This window comes from Oncorhynchus nerka, linkage group LG7 (genome assembly GCF_034236695.1).
Source record: "Oncorhynchus nerka isolate Pitt River linkage group LG7, Oner_Uvic_2.0, whole genome shotgun sequence".
NCBI classification, from domain to species: Eukaryota; Metazoa; Chordata; class Actinopteri; order Salmoniformes; family Salmonidae; genus Oncorhynchus; species Oncorhynchus nerka.
This window is the reverse complement of record NC_088402.1, coordinates 54,947,593-54,962,493: the sequence shown is the minus strand read 5'-3', so window position 1 is coordinate 54,962,493 and position 14,901 is coordinate 54,947,593. Positions and strand designations below refer to the sequence as shown.

The following is a 14,901-nucleotide window of genomic DNA, read 5'->3' as shown; positions in this document are numbered from 1 at the left end:
GATACCAAGTTTTTAATTCCTTTAAACTGTTCTTCTAACCCTCCACCCTCAATTTGGACTGCCAATTCACCACCCTCATCTTTCCTCTCCCTTGACCCCCCCTTTCAGGCGCCCACCCCCTCGCCAAGATGAGAAGCCCGTGGCCAGCGTCCGCCCCGTTCAGTCAACTCCAATTCCCATGTTGCCTCGCCAGGCGTCTCATGCCTCCGCCTCCACGGCAGACTCTGACTCCAGCTCGGGCTTTCCCGTCAACTACCTGCAGAAGGCAGGCGTCTTCGTCCAGAAGATCGTCACCACCACAGATATCGTGATACCAGGAACCAACAGTTCAACTGATGTCAAGGCCAGGATCAGTGCAGGAGAGAGCATCCACGTCATCAGAGGAACTAAAGGGACCTACATCAGAACCTGTGACGGGAGGATCTTTGCCATCCGTGCTGCAAGCAAGCTCAAGGCAGGGGAGGAGAACTCAGCTGTTGCACCCAAAAGTAGCAATCCCAACTCAACTCTTAGTCAGTATAAATTCTACCCGTTTGGTCCATATGGATCTGTTTTTGAGTGCTGATGGTTTCTGTTCATCTAGACCAGAGAGCAGTATCTGACCCGTCTGTCTGTCTTCCCTCCCCTCCCTCAGACACCCAGAAGGCATCGGAGGACTCGGCGAACGGCACCAGCGGCTGTGTGACTCGCCCGCTCTCCCCTGACAGCCCCGAGATCCTGAGCGAGCTCCAGAGGTACACAGCTGCAGCCGGAAACAAGATCCAGCAGCAGCAGGCCTCCAAGGCTCTGTCTGCAGGATCCTTGGAGACGGCGCTGGCAGAGAGCACCAATGGCAGCAGCGTGACCAGCCATGTCAAGCCCTGGGGAGAGACCACGGCCCAGCCCAACACAGACTCCACGGCCGCCCTGGACCTGAAGGGCACCAAGCGCAAAGCCTCCACCCCGTCTGCCGACGAATGGGCCAACAACAAGCAGCTGGCCCCCGGCAAGCGCACCTCGGCCCCGTTGCCCCCCCGGGGCTTTCCCTTCACCAGGGGTTACGGCCTCCCGCCCATGGGCCTCAACCCGGCCATGCTGGGTTCCATTGAGCAACCCCTTTTCATGGGAGCTGGCTCGCCCTACTTCCAGCCCCACAGCCAGATGGGTGACCCCTGTCTCATGTTCCCCATGACCTCTGACCCCTTCGGCCTGGGTGACGGCACCCTAACTAGCTCCTCCTCCAGGTCTTCCTCCTCCACCACTACCAGCTCCTCCTCGGCTGCCTCTGACTCGGCCTCCCTGGCTCCCTTCATGCTGGGTGCTGGTATGGCTGGCATGCTGCCCCCAGATTTCCCCATGTCCTACGGCCAGTCCGTGGGCATGTACCCTAGCTCGCTGCTCCCTGGGGGGCTCCCGGCCGCCACCCCAGGCCCCGCTGGCTCCAGCTTCCTCTCCCACTTCCCCTCCTCTGGCCTGATGGGGGCGGGGCTGGGTCGCTCTGACGCCCACGGCTCGGCAGAGAACGCTGGTAGTAGCTCAGACAGCGATGACGATGATGTCATTGAGGTGACTGGACAATGAGAGCCTCCACCAACCCTTTTTCCCATCCCAAGTGCAACATGCACGCCGTTCAGAAAATGAGTCTGTATTGGAATATAACACATCTGGACAAAGCAACAAATCCTTATGCTGAATATCTCATTTAAAAAGAAGAAAATAGAAGAACTGAGCACCAGAGAGAACGTAGATGAAAAGGAAACGGACTTGGGGCTTCCAAAATGTTCTGTCCTGTCCTTATTCAAATCACTGAAGCGACAGCTGGGTTTGAACCTGCAGTGACCCTTAATCGCCACCAGGGTGTACTGTTTGTTCAGAAGACTGACTAATTCGCTTGGTTGTCTTCTAAAACTTTTTGCATTTTTCCAACAGTTGATGATAGACTAGGTTAATAACTAACTGACAGTAGACTAGAGTTAATCAATCAAATTGAGAGACATAGTTGGTAGTAATTATGGTATGGCACAAAATATCTGTTTGACGATATTGTTCTTGATTGTCATTATTTTCTACTGAATATTATTTTATATGGTAGTCCTACTCTAAAACTGTTTTCAAAATCAATTTGATTTGCTCTTGAATTAACTGCCAGGACAGAAGTGTTGAGTTTTTTTGAGAAATTGGATGACAATCCGAAAATGGGCGAGTCGAGACTGAAGTCAAAGAAACCGTTAGGGTCTTTGATGGGTGAAAATCTAAAAAGTAAGAACCTTCAACTCAAAGAATGTACACTTATTTACGCCTTTAATGCAGATCTTTGGGACAGGCGTCACTTTTGGGAAGATCTGATTTCCACGTTTTATGTCATCTTCTGCATTTTTCTGATTTGATTGCCTTGTCTACCGGTGATGATGTGAAAACATTGCTCTTGCGAAGGGCCAACTGTCCAAAGGGACGGTGAATTGAAAATGCCTTGCCTCTGTCTCTGAATGTTACCCAGTGGGAGTAGAGAAACAGCGAGACGGGCAGTCCTAGGGACCTGGATCTCACCCATAGTCTTACTGTAGCTTCTCTAAGTGATGCAAATATGACCTGTGACACCTCTGTGTGTGTGTGTCCCCTTCCCTGTCTGTTTCTGCACTGGGTACCCAAGTGTTCTAGAGTAGAGAACTTGTCTCCTAGTGGCTCGCTCTGTCTCGGTGGATAGTTTGAACACTTGTTTTCTGCTCCTTTGTCTCATCTCTGGCATATGTGATTTCAACTGGAAAAACAACCCAGGGTTCAAGGGGTCATTGTCAAACCAAAATAATTTGAGCAAATTCAAAAATAGCTGTGCCAAAAAAAAACTTCAAGCACTCTCTCCAGAGAGGATTATTCTCTGACGCGACCAAATGTCACCAACTGCTATTGGCCTAAAGAAGAGGGTGTCTTTCGAATTTGGTCACAGAATGTTATTACTGACTTTGTTGTGAGCTCATTGTTAAGGGGGGGGTTAAGTGTGTGAGACCTGGGTCTGTTTAATTAATAAACAGCACTTTTCATTTTCGTTACTTCTGACTCATTACTTGCATAGACTTACTGTCTCAATCCAACCCACTTTGGGAAGAGGGAAGGCCAGCCCACCACCTCCACCAAGTCCCTAGCCTTGAGTCTCTTCAGCAAGAGCTTTAAACTCCAATTCTTGCATTTATTACGATACCCTCGTATCATAAGACTTGTTCTTCTTTTCATTCATACCACACTTAATGTGCTTTTCTTTTTTCAACGTTTTGAATTTACCAAATTCATGTATTTATGACAGTGCATATTTATTCATTCTTATTTTAAATGTTTGTACTTTTTTTGTTCTGTTTTTGTTTGTAAGGGGATTTTTTTTTGTTTTATGTTCATTTACTGGAACACGGCAATTATTGTGTTCCATAACTTGAGAAGTGTGATTTATTAGACATCTGACTCAGTGTGTGAGTTTCAGGACCAACCAGTCACGGGCGGTCAAACCACTCATTAGCAGAGAGAAAATGTCACCCAGTGCTTTTGTTTTTTGTTCATATCATCCAGATGTTCATTTGAATCTATATATCCTAATGGCAAATGAAAGCTAGTTCCCTCAGTTTAATGTTTTCAGTTGTTGTACCACTCAATCTTTTTCATAGCTTTCTACTTGAATTTCAGTATTTATTTATAAATCGATTCAGTCAGCCACCAACTGACTGTCCAGTAAATTCCATTTAGTTAAAAGGGATACTTCGGGAAGTTAGAGGTAGTTTTTGCGCGCCAATGCTAACTAGCGTTGGCACAATGACAGGAAGTCTATGAGTATGTGCTAGCATGGTTAGCAAAGCCTGTACAGTACATAGTTTGTGAATGGACATGTAACAATGGATGGCTTTAAGATCTTTTGTAAATAAAATAATGTTTTGAATGGCATTTCAAGTTCATTTACTTTGATAAAAAAGCAAATGTTTAATCACACACTATCTTATCTTACACACAGATCCTCAAGCACTATCTGAACATGAGTAACTCTTTCGCTTAACTTTTGGAGGGGACTGAGCATTGTCTAGAGACCTGTCCAGAGTCATATCCATCAGATGACATGACCTAAAATCAGATGAAGAGGGCAAAATTGAGAATAGCTGTCAGCCTAGATGACAATGCATTTAAAAAAAAAAAAAAGTAGAAACAAACACGTTCGATCAAAACTGTTATCTTTACACGGAGACAGGTTTACTGTTTTGTACGTAGAATGAATTTATAGTTGTTGTCTGGTGCTTGCTTTTGGTGTTTACAACAGCTTGGGTGAAATGAGCTTGTCTGCCAGCCTTCAAGTTGATAACGTTGACATGTTGTGACTATGAAACGGAGGTTCTGTACGTCGACTTCGCCAGTGTATATCTTAAATGACTTAGAAGCCTTAGATTTTCATCATCAGCTATGCAAGCAGATTCTGTTCAGTTGTATCTGGGAACAAGTGCTTTTACGTGTCGTAACATTGTAAACAAAAATGTTTAAAAAAGGGATTCCATGATGTCTGCTTTTTCCAGGAAGCTTGGCCACGGTGGACTGGATGTCACTTGATGTGTTCACCGCTCTTTGATGTTGTGAGCTCTGTGTTGCCGTCTGATCTACAATGTAAAGTTGTAACGTCTTGGGAATGGGAGATGCGGGCAGAGATCTGGGACTGTCACAACTGCCATGGTTTTCTCTCCCCGTATGGGTCCTCTTACATGACCAAGATGCGTGGACATTTGTGTGTTTTTGAATTGAAGACTCTGTTTGGGTTGCCTAACCTTGGCCTTTTACATAAACCAACCCTTTACATAAGTCGAACGTTCACAGGGATTTGGGTCATGCAAATTGTCTCCCTCACCCGCATCGCACGCTCACAATTTAACCTCGCAGTACCGGTCGTTTGTCTTTTTGATTCTGTAAAAGCAGAACTGTTATTCAGAGAGATGCATCAATATTCCATAGAAAACACTATCCGCGCAGTACAATTGCGTCCAGTGTTGTGGTTCTTGTTCTCCATAAGGAAAGTTCCACTGAGGCATCCCAGATCCAAGCAGGTCTCATCTGAGTCTCGATAAAACAGCCTTTGTCTCGTGTTTGTATCACTGTAAGTGAACAAGCGCATTATAACTCTGCTTACTTTACACATTGTTTTGGTTTGTTTGCGGGCGTGTCCATTTGTATGCCTGTCTTCAGAGGACAACGTGCAAACGCACCATTGTTCTTTGCCAGTCAAAGGTCCCTCATGTTTTTTTGGTAGCCAGCCATTATCCACTGCATTTCCTGCCAGTGAGCTATTCACGTTATCTTGGTTTGATATCAGATCAGATTTTGCTGTGCTCTCTCTCTATCTGTGATGTTTGATTCTCATAGAGTTCTGCTGGCAGAGGGCTTTGTCTTTTTTTTACACCTGAGAAATGTGAATTCTTTAGTGTAATGTTTTTTATGCCAATTAATTACTGAATAAAATGAATGTGTATGCAGTTATCCCAGTCATTTCTGTCTCTTTAATCAATGCATGTTCAACCTTATTTTACCAGGTAAGTTACCTGGGGAATAGTTACAGGGGAGAGGAGGGATGAATGACCCAGATGGAAGCTGGGGATGATTGTGGCCTTTTGAGGGCCAGATTATAATTTAGCAAGGACATCAGGTTTTTACACCCCTACTCTTACAATAAGTGCCATGGGATCTTTCGTGACCACAGAGAGTCAGGACACCTGTTTTAACGTCCCATCCAAAAGACTGCATACACCGAGCAAGGTCCCCAATCACTGTCCTGGGGAATTGAGTTTGGTCTAAAAACATGAGGAAAGAGTGCCTCTAACTGGGCCTCCAACACCACTTCCAGTAGCATCTGGTCTCCCATCCAGGGACTGACCACAACCAATGCTGCTTAGCTTCAAAGGCAAGCCAGCAGTGGAATGCAGGGTGCTGCTGTCCATCTCCAAACATGTCAGTTTGAATACATGTCAGTTTGAATACATTTACGTTTTAGTAGTCAGATTAGCTTCTCACTACTCAGACAGCTAAACACTCCATTTGTAGCCAGTCCAGGAAAAAGCTATAGAATTCCATATAGAATCCCTAAAATGTAACAAGATCTCTGGCAAAAAATAACATCATGATGATATTTGAGGTAAGTATTCCAGGTGGGCGGAGAGATGGACCAGAGATGATGTAAACACACAGGCCAATCCGTAATATTTTATCACAAAAAAAATAAACAGATTGCAAGAGAATCCTCAAAGCAAATAAATGTTGGGAATTAGGCTATGCATAAAGAGCTGGAGGCTGACAGGCAGGCACTGAGACTGGAGCATCCCTTGACTGCTGTGTGGTGGGGGTGACACAAAATTGTGCTGAATTTGAAATAAATCTAGTCTCTGAAGAGCAGCCTAGCCTAGATCATAATCCAAGTAAAAAAACTATCCATGACCCATAAACGGGTTGGTTGTTTAGCAACAAACTATGGTGCAAAACAAACAGGGTTGGCAACATTTAAACAATATTTTGCTTCCAATGTTTATTGAAAATGCATACATTTGCACAATGAGCACTAGTCTCTCAAACACATAATTACAGATGTTGGTTAGCTAGCTACTGCATTTGAACCATATTAGCATTGACATGAGGTCAGTCAAAACACCTCAAATCAAGACATGGTATCAACAACCAGATTAAACGAGCTGCAACGAGTCACGATTCCCCACAGGGCAGTTTCTTGTCATTGTTGGTAACTATCTGGCCATCCAAAATCACAGCATCTCACAGACTTCTGTTTGTCAGCGAACCCATCTATAGGCTGCCCTACCATGTGGAGCGAAATGAGGGTGAACGGGTATCTGGCGAGTGGAACAAGTTGACGGGTACACCGGAATGGTTGTCAGACATGGAGATTGAGTCAGGGGAACCCATAGAGGTCGGTAAGAAGACGGGCAGGGGGAAAAAAAGGTGGAACACATTAAGAGTAAATATCGAGTGCTGTAGAAGGAAATTGAACATGGTGAGAGTGAGGATTAATTAACTGTGGCTGCAGATGCGGTTCAAGACCGCTGAGTTTGAGCCTCATCCAGATGGTGATAAATATGATATTTGCCCAGTGGGAGTGAGATTTTTTGGAGAGAATGGATCCTTGCCTTCTGGCTGATCCATATATGGTGTCAGATTGGGTGGGAAAAAGAGGTTGGGGAATGTTGGGTCGTGAAAGTGACTTGAAGTGGAATCGTGTCGTTTTTTTGCGTTTCTGCCATTCAGAGGGAGCGTGCGCTCCGCACCACACGCCTGAGGACAATACCTGTGTACCTTTTGATTTCCTCTCCGGAGCAGGGCCCTGTTGAAAGGACTGATAACTGGAGAGGCGTTAAGTGTTGAGCAGGGTCAACTGAAGTTGAAGATTCCCGTTGTCTGTGACGCCCAATGTTTGTTGCGATGCAGACCCGGTGAAGAGCGTGGTGAAACAAAGAAGACACTGTCTGTACTATTAGGTTTTGATGCCGAGTCTAAAGTCAAGTTAGGATTTGTCAGTTATCCCGTGAGAGCTTTTGTCCCAAACCCATTATGGTGTTTTAGGTGTCAAGCTTATGGTCATGTGGCATCAGTGTGTAGGAGGGAGAATCCTAGATGTGAGAAGTGTGCAGGAGGACTTGAGACATAGGAATGTGTAGTATCTTTGGAAAATGGTGTATGTTTAACTGTAGGGGTACCCACATGGTGCTGGAGATCAGAGGTGTCCAGGGAGAGAAAGGCATCAGAGTAGTACAGAAGGTGTAGTATGCTGAGGCAGGGAAGAGAATAAGTAGAGGAAGGTGGGTCCAGGATGAGGGATCCTGGACCAAAACAAAAGGAAAGGGAAAGGGGGATACCTAGTCAGTTGTCAAACTGAATGTATTCAACTGAAATGTGACTTACGCATTTAACCCAACCCCTCTGAAATCAGTAGAGTGGTAGGAATAGCATGTGCTTCAGTAGGTTTGTTTTTTGGGGCATTCATAGCCATGGTGATCGACTGTACTGCAGGAATAGAATGAAAATCACAGAGGATAGATGTTGTGGTGGCAGCTGTAGAGAAGTACTTGGGTGTATAAGATTTTACTGTAGAAGAGTTACAAGGTGATTTAAACGATAGTGTCCCGTCTTAGGCTGCTTGCCTGGTGCAGGATCAAATGGGGCCAAAGTAGTGGAATAGTGGTGAGGTTTTAATGGGTGTAGGGTTAGTTGGTAGGGCAATTTTTTCACATAGTGTAATGAATTCATACTACATGATAGTAGGCTGATGCAGAGTCAATACAGTAGGTGGTGGCATGCACCTATAATATTTATTTGCGGCCCTCCATAATGAAGAAGAAGTTAAAAAATAATAATAACAACTGTTTCCCATAGTGCTCCAGTGCACCACGCTGGCGTGACTTGACGCTTTGTGTGTTGGTGACGGTGGCAGTGAGCCCAAGACTCTTTTGGTCAGTGTGTGTGAAGTGCTGGATAGTCAGTCATCTGTGATTTTTTAATCGGAATAACGTTGACGTAACCGAATAGGCTCTCTGACATTGTGAAGACGTCATGGATTTCGCGTGAATCTCCGATTTTTGATCACCTCGACAACATTGTTTTGAAGGCCTGTAGCTACTGCTAACTAACGTTACAGGAAAAACTCGAGCTACTGTGGCTAGCTAGCGGTGAATCCTGGGCCGAGGAAAACAAGTGAGGCGCTGGTGCTAATTGTTGTCGTTTTTGGAGTCATACTACTCAAACCCTTTCATCAAATGTTGACTGGTCGTCTTATGAATTCGAATGGTGGATATAAAACATCGTAACAAACTGTCAGACTTCTTTCCCTAGCCATTTAATAGCAACTTAGCAATAACAAGCTAACTAACTTAGCTTATTAGCTACTTATTCCAGCGCTTGCTAGCCAGCTAGCTAGCTGAAGTTCTTGGTATGATTTCTAAAGTACAGTAACTATTTAATATTTGTGATGTATGTAAGCTTCGAGAATGACACCGTTTGGTGTCAATTGAGAGTAATTCACAGGTTGCTACATATGTTAGCTTAGTAAATTAGCCCAGTTACCTATTCTTAATATCTAATCACACTAGATAGTTCAGTTCGGCAACTATAAAGGGTTATAGCGAGGTAGCAAAGTTTCCCCATCAAGTGTTTTTGAACAGCAATACCATTAAAGGTCCATTTAAACCACCCATTAGCATTGATCAGTCAGATTATTTCCCCTATGAAGCATCACTGTCGAGAGTGGATGTTGTCTGTATCAGCAGATTACGTTTGTTCTTCTTGGCACTGCTGATTAACGGCCAACACGTGAGCAGCTGCAGGTCATACAAACTTACTGATCGGCCCTTGCGCGATACTGACAAACGACACAATGAATCGCTATCTGCCAGTTGCACGACAGCACTTCTTGGGTGCATTAACCAACACTAGCGTTGTGGTGAAGTCCATAAGTGCCATAGTGCTACTTCTGTATCTGCTCTCGTGGGCAGTTGACACTCCATACGCCCTGGGTGTGACGCCTGGCTACCTCTTCCCCCCTAACTTCTGGATCTGGACCCTGGTGACCCATGCTGTGGTGGAGCAGCATGTGTGGGGATTGGTGGCCAATGTTGGGACTGTCATGGCCTGTGGCCGGCTGTTGGAGCCTCTGTGGGGCGCCTTGGAGCTGCTAATCTTTTTTGCCGTGGTCAACATCTCTGCAGGCCTCCTGGCGGGCCTCTCCTACTTGCTCACGTACGTCGCCACCTTTGACCTGGACTACTTGTTTGCTGTGCGAGTCCATGGGGCACCAGCTTTCCTCGGGGGGGTGTTGGTGGCCCTCAAGCAGACCATGGGGGACACGACTGTGCTGCGGGTTCCACAGGTGAGGCTCAAAGCGTCCCCGGCGCTGGTCCTCCTCTGCCTGGCCTTGCTACGCCTCTCTGGCCTGCTGGAGAATGCCGCACCACTGGCGGCCTACAGCTTTGGCGCCCTGGCAGGCTGGGTCTACCTGCGCTTCTACCAGAGGCACAGCCGGGGCCGTGGGGACATGTCAGACCACTTTGCCTTTGCCTCCTTCTTCCCTGAAGTGGTGCAGCCAGTGGTGGGGCTGCTGGCTGGCCTGGTGCACGCAGCCCTGGTGAAGATCAAGGTGTGCAGGAAGATGGTGAAACGCTACGACGTCGGGGCACCTTCCTCCATCACCATCAGTCTGCCGGGGGTGGATCCCCAGGACACAGAGAGGAGGAGGTGAGTGCTGTAGAGGCCCAAATAAACACACACACACGCACTCACACAGGGATCCATTACAGCACACAGCCCAATATTTGTTTACCTTCATTATGTGGCTGACACACTTGCAAGCTGTCACGCATACACTATTTGTCCTCAGTTACATAGATGGCAGTTAGGCCTCTACATATCACCTCGCTCTGCACCTGGAGAGGATCAGTGGCTGTTTGGAAGGGACTCCGAGACACCTGCTATGCCATGATGTAATGCAAACATTTGCTCAGCCTTGCTTGGTAATGGGCAGACACGGTTTGTTTTAAAACGGACTTTGTCTGATCGTCTTACAGGCAGTTGGCGCTGAAGGCCCTGAACGAGCGACTGAAGAAGGTGGAGGACCAGTCGGCCTGGCCGAGCATGGACGACGAAGAGGACGACGATGAGGACGAGGTTCGGGCCGACACCCCGCTGCTCTCTGGACATGAGAGAACCTCGCCAGTAGGGGGGTCTAATGGTTCCCAGAACACCACGGGACAGGAGTCCAGCATCATCAGCTTTGAGGACGCTCCCTCCAGCTCATAACAGACACACTGATACACACTCAGCTATACTAAGTTTTGAGTAGCACACACACTACAGTGACACCCCCCCCCACACACACACACACAGACACTCTAGCTCTAGCAGTTTTTGACACATTGTCAGGCTTATCAGTTTTTCGCTCTGACTCGCCGAAGTTGTACACAGATTGCTCTCCTGGCCCCACCCGCATATGTCCATTGAAACATGAATGCAATGTACAAACACATTGGACTCTCCCTAGTTTGTCATGTCTCTCCTGAATAAACTATTGAATGGTTGTACAAAATGTTTTTTTAATTACAGCTCTTTTGACCCGAGACGCCTGCTCCACACCTGCTGCTCTCGTCTGACTCCCAGACCTTGTGTCTGAGACGGCACAACCGGAGCAGAGACTCTTGGCACTCTTGGCAAACTCTCCATCTGTTGCTGTGTGTTGCTATTGTCCCAGAGCAAGCTTTCAGCAGACGGATGCAGATTCTCAATGGTTTTCTAGGTCATCCTTTTGTGCTGATTGGTGTTTAGTCTTCAATGTCTTTGACATCTTTTCTCTCTTCTCCATCACTGAAAGACAGTTATGGCCGAATATATATTGACACACTTGCACTTTTCTTAAATAATTCCCTATTACTTCTAAAATAAATAGAAATTAAAAACAAACAAACCGTAACCACACACTGGATTTTCGACATTGCAGAACCAATTTAGCTTATTTATCATTTTAATTTAGAAAGTAAAGACCAATGACATGGACAAAATAATTGGCACCCTTTGGCCAAGATAACTGCATATAAACGCTTCATCAATGAGCTTGCTGCACCTTTCTGCTGACAATTTGGCCCACTTTTCAGCAGCATACTTCTATAATTCTTCAATAATTCAGGGGGGCCATCCACCAACTGCGGTTTTCAGATCTCGCCAATACGTTTTTGATGTGACTTTGCTGGCCACTTCAGAACAGTCCAGCATCTCTTCTTAACCATTCCTGGATGCTTTTTGATGTGTGTGTGTGTGTGTGGGGGGGGTTGTTGCCCTGCTGGAAGACCCACAGCCTTCAGTGGAGACACATTTTTTGGACACTGGGTTGATCACTGGACTCCAAAACGCCTGATAATCTGCTAATTTCAAGCAACCCCACAGCATTACCAAACCTCCCCATCTTTGATTATAGGGAGGGTGTTATTTCATTGAAATAATAAATCATGTGTCAGTAAACCCAGATCTGTATTGCCAAAGAGTTCCGATTTTGATTCATTGGTCCACAGACCCTTTTCCCCAGGATTTAGGCTTGGTTAGGCGGGTTTTTGAGAAGTCCAACCAGGCTTTTTTTTTTGTCTCCAGCAGTGAGGTCTTCCTATGTTTACTAACAACCAAATTAGGCATTCAAAGAAAATAACACCCTCCCTACAATCAACCATGGGGGAGGTTTGATAATGCTTAAGGGTTGCTTTGCTGCTTAAGGGTTGCTTTGCTGCCTCTGGCAGTGCAGGCCTTAGACGTGTGCAGGACATCAGGAAATCTGGAGATTATCAAGGTGCTTTGGAGTGCAATGTTCAACCAGGTGTCTTTGTCAAAGGTTGTGGATCTACCAGTAGGACAACAACCACAAACATGCATAAAAAGCACCCTGGACTGTTCTAATAGTCAGTGAAGGGTCCAGATCTGAATCACATCTGTGACGATCCCATCTATGGCGAGACAGGACACTTCTCAAACGTTGAAGAATAAGAGCAGTTTGTTGCTGAAGAGTGGGCCAAATTGCCAGAAGAAAAGGTACAGAAAGTTTATTGATATATTTGGCAACAACTGTAGGTCTCGATTTACCCCCAGCTATTTTACTACTGCTAGATCTTTGTTTTCAAATGTTTCCAACATTTATGGGGCACCTGATAATTGGACAAGTTGCTCTGTGGATGATGATGATGATGTGGTTGTTTATTGCTTATTTTTGCTCTTAAGTCAGAGTTGGATTACTCGAAGGGGAACCATGGCCATAACAGATTGAAGGTGTGTGGGTCTATCTTCCTTTTTGTTCATACTGTTGATTTGTGTTCTGTCAGAATCTTTAGTTTTTCTGGCCAGCCAGTTTGATTTTGTTTCTTTTTACCCGAATGAGTGTGTAACGGGGAGAGCTAGAAGACTAGATGTTGTACACAGTGGTTTCCTGTCATTTCTGAATGGTTTTGGCCTGACAACGTTCAGCAGCTTGTGACACTGACGGAACAATACAGCCACTGATGCAGGCTCTCTACTCCCCAGGGAACATCTTGTCGAAATCTCTTGCTCTTTGTTTCTTTCTGGTTTCTCATTTTTTCCCACTATCTGTGTCACGTCTCTGAATGTTGGTTAAGATAAGATCTGCACTCTTGAGTCTTTAAATCAAATAACTTATTTATGAGGTTTGAAATGTTAAGGTGTGGTGAAGGATGCCAATGCGGATGCAGTTCCGTTTAATTTGTTGGTGAAGGTGGCCCAAGGATTGGTTCTGATGCCGTTCTGTTTAATTTGTTGAAGGTGGCCCAAGGATTGGTTCTGATGCCGTTCTGTTTAATTTGTTGGTGAAGGTGGCCCAAGGATTGGTTCTGATGCCGTTCTGTTTAATTTGTTGGTGAAGGTGGCCCAAGGATTGGATTGGTTCTGATGCCCGATTGGTTCTGTTTAATTTGTTGGTGAAGGTGGCCCAAGGTTTAATTGGTTCTGATGCCGTTCTGTTTAATTTGTTGGTGAAGGTGGCCCAAGGATTGGTTCTGATGCCGTTCTGTTTAATTTGTTGGTGAAGGTGGCCCAAGGATTGGTTCTGATGCCGTTCTGTTTAATTTGTTGGTGAAGGTGGCCCAAGGATTGGTTCTGATGCCGTTCTGTTTAATTTGTTGGTGAAGGTGGCCCAAGGATTGGTTCTGATGCCGTTCTGTTTAATTTGTTGGTGAAGGTGGCCCAAGGTGGCCCAAGGATTGGTTCTGATGTTCCGTTCTGTTTAATTTGTTGGTGAAGGTGGCCCAAGGATTGGTTCTTGGTTCTGTTTAATTTGTTGGGGAAGGTGGCCCAAGGATTGGTTCTGATGCCGTTCTGTTTAATTTGTTGGGGAAGGTGGCCCAAGGATTGGTTCTGATGCCGTTCTGTTTAATTTGTTGGGGAAGGTGGCCCAAGGATTGGTTCTGATGCCGTTCTGTTTAATTTGTTGGTTGGTTCTGATGCCGTTCTGTTTAATTTGTTGGGGAAGGTGGCCCAAGGATTGGTTCTGATGCCGTTCTGTTTAATTTGTTTGATGGTTCTGTTTAAGGTGGCCCAAGGATTGGTTCTGATGCCGTTCTGTTTAATTTGTTGGTGAAGGTGGCCCAAATTGGTTCTGATGCCGTTCTGTTTAATTTGTTGGTGAAAGGATTGGTTCTGATGCCGTTCTGTTTAATTTGTTGGGGAAGGTGGCCCAAGGATTGGTTCTGATGCCGTTCTGTTTAATTTGTTGGGGAAGGTGGCCCAAGGATTGGTTCTGATGCCGTTCTGTTTAATTTGTTGGGGAAGGTGGCCCAAGGATTGGTTCTGATGCCGTTCTGTTTAATTTGTTGGGGAAGGTGCCTCGAAGCTTGGTTTTCACAGATTGTCCGTGCACCAGACAGGTTCCTCAGATTTCCACTAACGATGTGTTTCTCTTTGTACTGTGACCATTGCGCAGACTCCTATTTAGTTTCAGATATTTCTCTGTCTCTATATGAAATAAAATACGATTGTATGAAATGTGAACAGTGAATCGTCTTTTTGCAACACTGGGTAGGTAGGTAGTAGTATAGGATATGTATTTAGGGTGCTGCTTGCTTGCCCCTCAAATGTGCCACTAGGTGGAGCAGTTAACACAGTCGCTGATACTCTTCTGACAACAGAAACAGCTGCCCTCACCAATCTACACACAATACCCCATAATGACAAAGTGAAATTTGTTTTTTTAGAACTGTTTGCACATTTAACAAAAAAAACAACGGAAATACCTTATTTACATAAGTATTCAGACCCTATGCTATGAGACTCGAAATTGAGCTCAGGTGCATCCTGTTTCCATTGATCATCTTTGAGACGTTTCTACAACTTGATTGGAGTCCGCCTGTGGTAAATTCAATTCATTGGACCTGT

At 45.5% G+C, this 14,901-nt stretch overlaps 2 protein-coding genes across 4 annotated transcripts in view; both read left to right on the top strand.

The window, feature by feature from the left end:
• The window catches only part of LOC115131983 (helicase ARIP4-like), a 66,935-nt gene extending 61,463 nt beyond the window's left edge, over positions 1-5,472 (top strand). For 2 of the 3 annotated variants that reach the window (XM_029664120.2, XM_029664122.2), the window contains 2 exons: positions 109-512; positions 635-5,472. In XM_029664120.2, the coding sequence (XP_029519980.1) occupies positions 109-512; positions 635-1,560 (1,330 nt within the window). In that variant the 3' untranslated portion in view covers positions 1,561-5,472. The remainder of the gene's footprint in view (positions 1-108; positions 513-634) is intronic. The other variant, XM_029664121.2, reaches the window with a different exon arrangement.
• A 2,906-nt stretch (positions 5,473-8,378) lies between these two features.
• On the top strand, positions 8,379-14,517 carry LOC115131982 (transmembrane protein 115-like). Its single transcript, XM_065020636.1, has 5 exons — positions 8,379-10,221; positions 10,551-13,393; positions 13,509-13,718; positions 14,070-14,109; positions 14,199-14,517. Exons 1-2 carry the CDS (start codon positions 9,365-9,367, stop codon positions 10,780-10,782), a joined length of 1,089 nt encoding a protein of 362 aa, XP_064876708.1. The 5' UTR covers positions 8,379-9,364; the 3' UTR covers positions 10,783-13,393; positions 13,509-13,718; positions 14,070-14,109; positions 14,199-14,517.
• The last annotated feature ends 384 nt before the right edge of the window (positions 14,518-14,901 follow it).

What these genes read in the sequence shown, in the direction of transcription:
- LOC115131982 (XM_065020636.1), top strand. Translation starts at nt 9,365, where the DNA reads ATGAATCGCTATCTGCCAGTTGCACGACAGCACTTCTTGGGTGCATTA. An exon ending in CAGGACACAGAGAGGAGGAG is followed by an intron (nt 10,222 to 10,550) that starts GTGAGTGCTGTA and finishes ATCGTCTTACAG; the next exon opens with GCAGTTGGCGCTGAAGGCCC.